Genomic DNA, 8,078 nt, shown 5'->3' on the forward strand with positions numbered 1-8,078 from the left:
CACCTGGCCTGGTTGTAGAACTTTAACACATGAGTTTTGAGGGATATAATTCAATTTGTAACAGTTGCACCCCTGGTGTTATTACATTTTTTGTTCGTTTTGTCTCCTATATATGTGCTCACGATAGAAGCCATAGATATATGTGAATACTAAGTAGATATCTAATAGGTATCTAGAGTAGAAGTCATAAATCAGGGTCCTGGAGACCCAGTTCCTTCCCTAGTCCTGCCTTGTTTGGTTTGCATGGTATTAACAACAATAATAAAATAATTAATTGCCAGTAGTTAAAATTTAAGAGATTGTACCTACGGTTTTGGATTGCTAACATTTATTGGAATAACAAGAGATTCTATAACTCTTCCATTACTCTCAGAGTAATTACATTGCTGTACCCTATAAATGAGACCTGTGCCATTCAGTTCATCTATTCAGTTTATCATTCTCACCCAACATATTTTATTTACTTAATTATCTATCTTAGAGCATTTGAGTATCTGACCTTGATTTCAAAGCTTGGGTTATGGTTTTCTTTTATGTTAAGAAAACACAAACAGATGCCTGTGTATTGTTTATACTCTCAACTAAAGCAAAACAGGACACTTTTGTCATACTGTTTTGAACCCAATAACTTTTTGACTCCGAGAATGAAGGGCATTTGGAAATCAGATTTTGATCTCAAGAACTTTCAGTATAACTGATTGTAGTTGGGGAAATGAGCCTAATGTTACCAAAGAAATTTCCAAAAGCCGAGATTGTGCAGAAATGCTCAGTATCTTCAAGGTAGCAAAAGGAAGAAAACTAAAAGACAGGTGGATATAGATTGTAGAATGCTATAACTAGGAATGTTTACTTAAGACCATTGATAAATCTATTTTCTTTTTCTCTCACCAAGATTACCAGACAAGGTGTTCAGGTTTGGAAGACAGAAGACATTCCAGCCAATGAGATGTCCATTGCATGGCAACTACCACAATATATCTTGGTTACAGCTGCAGAGGTCATGTTCTCTGTCACAGGACTTGAATTTTCTTATTCACAGGTAAGCTTTTACAAGTAGAAGGTGGAGTGGAGACATGGATGAAGTGAGTTTTAATTCTGACACTACCTTAAATAGATATGTGATCCTGACCAAGACCTCCATATCTTTTGGCCTTGGATTTCTTATATATAACCTTGAACAGTCTTGACTCCAAATTGGAGACAGTGCAGCATAGGAGTCTATGCTTTTTTAATTCTGGGAAAGAACATTTAGAGATGAAGACTAAGGATTGTAGAGTCAGACTACCCATGTTCAAATTTTGGCTGTGTAATCTATTGTGTAACCTTGAGTAAGTAAATTGTCATCTCTCTAATGCTTGTTTCACATTTAAAAATACTAATAGAACTTATCTCTTAGAGTTGTATAAAGATTATATGATATGCTGGGTGTGGTGGCACAGGCTTGTGATCCCAGCATTCGGGAGGTGGAGACTGGAGGATCACAGTTCACGGACAGCCTCAGCTACTTAGTGAGACAGTTTCAAAATAAAGAATAAAAATAAAATAGGGTTGGGAGTGTAGCTCAGAAGTAAAATCCCTTGGCTTCCATCCATGGTATTACACACACAGAGAAAGATTATATGATATAATGAATTAAAATATTTAATAACGAGCTCAACTTTCTTCTTACTGTTAACATTATTACCATTCCCTGAATCAATGTGATAGTTGAACTTAGTGGAGGAAGTTTTTGTGGGAGAGAAGTTTCCTACACAGACATATAGGGCAAGAAGTTGGCATAGGTAGTGTGTTTTACTTATAAACTTGTGTCCACTCTAGGCTCCCTCAAGCATGAAATCTGTACTCCAGGCAGCCTGGCTGTTGACAGTTGCAGTTGGGAATATCATCGTGCTTGTTGTGGCACAGTTTAGTGGCCTGGTGCAGGTATGGATCTGTGGGAACAGGAGCTCATGTCTAAACAAAGGTTTTCCTCCAACTTCTTTGTCTCTTCCCCATCTCTCTGCCTCCCACATCCCACTCAGTGCTATGATATGAGATGGTTTAGATACATAGAATTTTCCAGGAAAAAATATATGTAGGTGGCAATAATAACTACCATGTGACTATGTGAGGAGAGGCCAAGAAACCCAGTGATCTAGGAAAATTCTGCCTAGACTGGTGATACCCCAGTCCCTCTGCTCCCCAGCACAGCCATGTAAAGATACCTTTAGGTTCAGGTTTTTCATGTTATTCACTTATGTTTTATTTCTCTTTGTAGTGGGCTGAATTCATTTTGTTTTCCTGCCTCCTGCTGGTGGTCTGCCTGATCTTCTCCATCATGGGCTACTATTATGTTCCTGTAAAGTCAGAGGATATTCACCAAACAGCAGATAAGCAGAGTCCCCATATCCAAGGGAACATGATCAACTTAGAGACCAAGAATACAAAGCTCTGATGATTCCCTGGACCGACCCCAAATCTTGGCCCTAGTCTCAGCCATCACCCACTTTCAAGCATTTTTCTTCTTCTACTGGAGTAGGAGAGAAAAGCAACATCATATCTGAGCTGATCTCCATCTTTCTCCCATGACAGAGGCAAGTCTAGGACTGAGTTTTCCAGTGTATCTTTAAGCAAGGCTCCAAGACTCTGCCTTCCTTGTGCATTGTTTCCCAATTGGCCTGGCATCTCCAAATGGCCACGAAATACAAATGTATAATAGAAATAAGTCTCTTTGGGTATAAAAAGTTGTGGAGATTCCTTCATAGGTGCCTACCACTTAGAACTGAAGGCTTCACTTTTTGAGGTACTGGCTTAGAGGCAAAAATGCAGAATAACAGAGATGTGGTATTTCAAGTTTATCAGCAATGCACTTGTTTATTCACAAAGGACTCAAGGCTGGTATGTATGGTATGATCTGGTCTAAGGAAGGGATGGCTTGTCAGCTATCCACATTTAATAACATCGTGGATAGGAGGAGACAAAATGCTACTTTATTAACATACAGAAGATATATTTTTCTGATTACCACTGTTTTTTTATTCACTAACCCAAATACCCCTTTCTCAGTACTGATAGGTCCTGGAAAATATATTAAAGATAGTAAACATTAATTAGTATGGTTTTGAGGAACATGAACAAGTATAAATTTTATAAATTCTGATGAACTATCATTCTTCTACAGTATACATTCTTCTTAGGATCTGTAATGTTTGAGCCTTAGACTATGGCCTTCTGTGGATAGCTGTATAGATATTAACTATAATTCTGCAACCTAGCCTTTTCAGTGTTGCTGGGACAGCTTTCTATTATTAGTCCATCTTGTTTTGCTTATTGCAACAGAACTTTAATAACAAAATATTTTTATATGTTCAACTTCCTTTTTAAATTTGTTCAATGTAGTTATGTTTTGAAAATTTTCCTGGCTTACTTTTCCATAATTTTTAAATGCCATTTCTCCCTTTAGTCTTGGAAATTTTCTGTTTATTCAAGAAGGGTAATATTAATGCTGAGATTTGAGGTTCTAAATGGTGACACTCAATAAAGGAACATGACCCTGTATGAAGAGTCTGTCAGAATCTGTGGTGGTGGGGACAGGGCGCATAGTTAAGCATGACGGGTTTTTTGCTTGTGTTTGTGAATGAAAAAAGTTGAGAAACATTACCTTGTACGCAATGAATGAATCAGGAGAAAATCCTGGGAGTATCATGACTTTATAGTGTACTTCCAGGGGAAATTTTTCAGAACCCTGTCCCAGGGGGCCTTATTTCCATTAGTTTTACTTTACTCATGTAGAACAGTTTGGGGTCTCACATTGTCGCTAATGTAAGATAATTTTTTCTGGCTCTCCATGCTTTGTGTACTTTATTGTTAATGACCAAGGTTTTGGGAATATAGAGCTAGAAGCAACACCATCCAGTTTTGCCATATATCTTAATGTGAACTTGACCTTACTCGTTTTGAAGACACCTATTAATTTTTTTTTAAGCAGCTTTAACCCGAACTGTTATATACATTTTGTTTCAAGAGATTCTAACACTGTTCTGTGGATAAAAGTGTCTAAGGACAAATAAGTTCAAGAAATTATTGAGACATACTATCCTGTTTCTGACTATTTGCATATTAAAGACTCTAAGATCCCCTGTGGCAAAGTCACAAGGCCTTTTGTTCAATCTAATCTGCTGTAGTGTCCTGCAGAAAACTGGTTCCTGAAAAAACTACAAGGCTGAACTAAGAGCTTCCTCTATGAAACTTCCTACTATTGGTTATTTCCCTTATAGCAAACAAAAATAAGCACAATGTTCTCTTGCAGGTGGCAAACTTTGAGCTACTGGGGAGTGCTTTCCTTTAGTATGAATTGCTTTAGTATTCATCAGTCTAAAGATTCTCCCATAGAGGTTCCTCACAAAGCACAATTCTGTCCTTTTACCATCGTGTTTTTCTCTCCTTAAAAAAATCCTTTACCTAAAATACAAGTAAGATTAAAGTATCTTAATACGTGATACCTGAAGCCAAATACAACATTCCAGAAGTTGTCTGACCAGAAGAGCTAGCATCTGCCATTCTCTGAACAAAGCACTTCTGTCACATGGGATAAGGTAACATTAGATGGTTTTGGAAACTACATTACAGGGTAGGCTTACTTCAAAGTTTTTTTAAAGAAGCCCTTATTAGTTGGGTATGGTGGTGCACACTTGTAATCTCAGTATTTGGGAGGCGGAGACAGGAGGATCACAGGTTCAAGATCAGCCTCAGCAACTTAGAAAGACCTTGTTTCAAAATAAAAAAAAAAAATCATGCTGGGGGTGTATTTCAGAGGTGAGTTCAACCCCCAGTGCTACACACACACGAAAGAAGTCATTACTAATCCACATACACCTTCAAGTTCTACCACATGCCATTCATTGAATTAGCTACTGGAGAAATGAAGATGACTAACCCACCATATCTGTCCTCAAGGTTGCCTTGCTTATCTTGACTGACTGCAAAGACCCTGGAGTGTTCAAAGGCCTTGAGAAATCAAGAGTGAAATGAGGAAGAGCAATAAGGACAGTATGGAAAAAGGTGCAAAAAAGTAGACGATACAGTTGTGTGGGCATACACACTTGTAATCCCAGTACTTGGGAGGCTGAGACAGGAGGATCATAGGTTTGAGACCATCCTTGGCAACTAGCAAGACCCTTAGCAACTAAGTGAGTCCCTGTTTAAAAATAAAAGAGTAGATGGGTATGGTAGCACACACTTGTAATCCCAGTACTTGAGAGACTTGAGATCGGAGGGTCACAGGTTCATGGCCAGCCTTAGAAACTTTGTGAGGCCCTCTGCAAATTAGTGAGACCCTGTTTTCAAATAAAAGAATAAAATAGCACTGGGGGTATCACTCAGAGGTAGAAAGCCCCTGAGTCCAATTCCAAGTACTACAAAATAAAATAAAATGAAAACGAAAAATAAAACAGAGCTGGCTGTGTAGCTTGGAGGTAGAATGCCACCAAGTTCAATCACCAGTAGTACACAAAATTTAAAAAGCAACAGAGGAAACTAAGGATCAAATAATGCGGGGCCTTGTGACTGGGATAAGATTTGAGGTCCTTCTAAATGAGATATGAAACTGTTGGAGGTTTGGAACACGGGAGTGACGTGATGTGGTTCTCTAGTTAAGATCACTGCTCAATGGGGAATTGTCTAAAGACAGGAAGGAATAGGAGTAGGAGTCAATTTATGAGACTTGCAGCAGTTCAGGCAAATCATGGCACTGAGTTGGACATGGTGCTAGGAGTGGAACTGGAAAGAAATGGTTTGACTTGGAATTCAACTTTAAGGTGGACTTGACATGATCTGAATGTGATTGGGATATGTAGTTTGAAAGAAAGAAATCAATGCTGACTCCTAGATTTGAACCGGAGTAGTGAGAATGAGTAACAGTGCAGTTTAATGAAAGTAAAAAAGCTAGATAAGAATAGGCTTGTTATAAAGTAATTAAGAATTCCGTTTTGGGTGTATTGAGTCTCAGATCCCAATGGTATCCAACCGGAAACATTAAGTTGGAAGTTTCATACATGAATGTGAAGTTCAAGTAAGAGGTTGGGTTAGAAATATGAGTTTGGAAGTCATCGGGATATCAGTGATATTAAAGCCATGAAACTGAATGAGATTTCCTAGGAAAAAATATAGAGAAATGATTCAGGAACTGAGCCATGGGGTCCTCTGTCATCAGAGGTCTAGGGAAAAAAGGAGGATGCAGAAAAGACAATGAGACAGATGATCATGAAATTGGAGGAAACCCAGAAGAATGAGACTTAATACAAATAACACAGTTTTATATTATAATTAGATAATCCCATAGTAAAATAATAATCTTTGACCTAAAGGAAGCTTTTGTTCCTGTTGGCAAACCTGGGTTCTGGTGATTTCTATGCAATTTAATTTAGTTTCTCTCTCACTCTCTTTCTCCAATTCCCTTTTCCTTTCCCTTTCCTCATTTCTTCATGCAAGGCATTATATCAGGAATTGTAGGATAAATAAATGGTTATAAATAAAAAGTATGAAGGAAGATAAGCCATGTATACAAATAACTATCATTGACACAAATAGTAATATTTTGTTTAGCATCTTACTTATCACATGCATTATCTCAGTCTCTAATAAAGATAGAATGTGACCTATATTCCAAGGAACTTACTAAACACTATGGCACAGTCACTTACTAAGCAGTCATGGAGTAGAAAGCATTTTAGCCTTAATATTAAACATGACTGGAGTTTGGACATGAAGGAAGAAATGGGAAAGCAATCCAGGTTCAAAAGTGAAAATACAGGCCGGGTGTGGTGGCACATGCTTGTAATCCCCGCGCTTGGGAGGCAGAGACAGGAGGATCGCGCAGGTTCGAAGCCAGCCACACACGCTGGCTTAGGAGACCGTGTTTCCAAATAAAAATGTAAAAAAATAGGTCTGGGAGTGTAGCCCGGAGGTAGAAGGGCTTCCAGAAACCTCAGTACCTCAAAAAAAAAAAAAAGCGAAAATACAGACAGGAGAACATGAATATAATTAGATAAATGTTAAGTAGCCTGATTTTTGTACAAAGTAATAATGGGAGATAAGACTCGAATAAACAATGAAGTTTGTTTTGTTTTGTTTTGTGATACTGGGGATTGAACCCAGGGACATTCTACCTCCAAGCTACACTCCTAGCCCTATTTTATTTTTTATTTTGAAACAAGGTACTCACTAAGTTGCTGAGGTCTCACTAAGTTGCTGCGTCTGGCTTCAAGCCTTCAATCTTCCTGTCTCTGTCTCCCAAATATTGAGATTATAGATACGTGCTTCTATACCTGGCTACAGATGAAGTTTACTAATATGTTAATATAATAGATTTGAATAAACAGATTCAATTTTGACCCATTTCTTAACTATCACTCTCCATGATTTCTCATCCCAAACAAAATAAAACTCAAACCACTTAACCTGATCTATAAGGATTTTTGCCTAACTTAATTTTTATCATGCTTGACTCCATGACCATTAAGCCACAACTACATTAGCCATCTTTGCTTTCTTCTTTTTCTTGTTCATTTTTATTGGTGCATTGTAATCATATATTATGATGAAGTTCAGAGTGATAGGGACAGACATTCACACAGCACTTGGTAAGCTTCCTCCAGGTCCCACCCACTCACTCTCCTTCCCTGTACCCACTATGGAGATTGGCATCGATAGCTGTGTATATGTACATTGTGTAAATTGAAGTATTGCCTTCATCAAATCTCTCTTCTCCCAACCACATCTCCCTTCTCAGCCCTTTGCATCACTCTACTGAGGGTTTCTCCTTCTTTATCTGAAGTTCCTTTTGTATTTCAATTTCTTGCTAGCCTCCATATATGAGGAAAGACATTTAACTCTTCATTTTGTGTGACTGGCTAATCTCACTTAGCATAATATTCTCTAGTTCCATCCATTTTCCTGCAAATGACATAATTTTGTTCTTAATGGCTGAGTAAAATTCCACTCTGTGTATATCCCATAACTGTATAATTAATTTATGTGTTGATGGACACCTAAGTTGATTCCATAATTGGGCTATTGTGAATTGTGCTGCTAAAACATAG

At 37.9% G+C, this 8,078-nt stretch overlaps 1 protein-coding gene across 1 annotated transcript in view; it reads left to right on the forward strand.

The window, feature by feature from the left end:
- The window catches only part of SLC15A2 (solute carrier family 15 member 2), a gene marked incomplete at its 3' end in the record, with an annotated part of 31,747 nt that extends 29,313 nt beyond the window's left edge, over positions 1 to 2,434 (forward strand). Inside the window, exons 20-22 of the mRNA XM_080695587.1 lie at positions 893 to 1,039; positions 1,819 to 1,923; positions 2,258 to 2,434. Of these exons, the coding sequence (XP_080551713.1) occupies positions 893 to 1,039; positions 1,819 to 1,923; positions 2,258 to 2,434 (429 nt within the window). The remainder of the gene's footprint in view (positions 1 to 892; positions 1,040 to 1,818; positions 1,924 to 2,257) is intronic.
- Between the last annotated feature and the right edge of the window lie 5,644 nt (positions 2,435 to 8,078).

Source organism: Muscardinus avellanarius (assembly GCF_963383645.1).
Source record: "Muscardinus avellanarius genome assembly, chromosome: 5".
Taxonomy (NCBI): Eukaryota; Metazoa; Chordata; class Mammalia; order Rodentia; family Gliridae; genus Muscardinus; species Muscardinus avellanarius.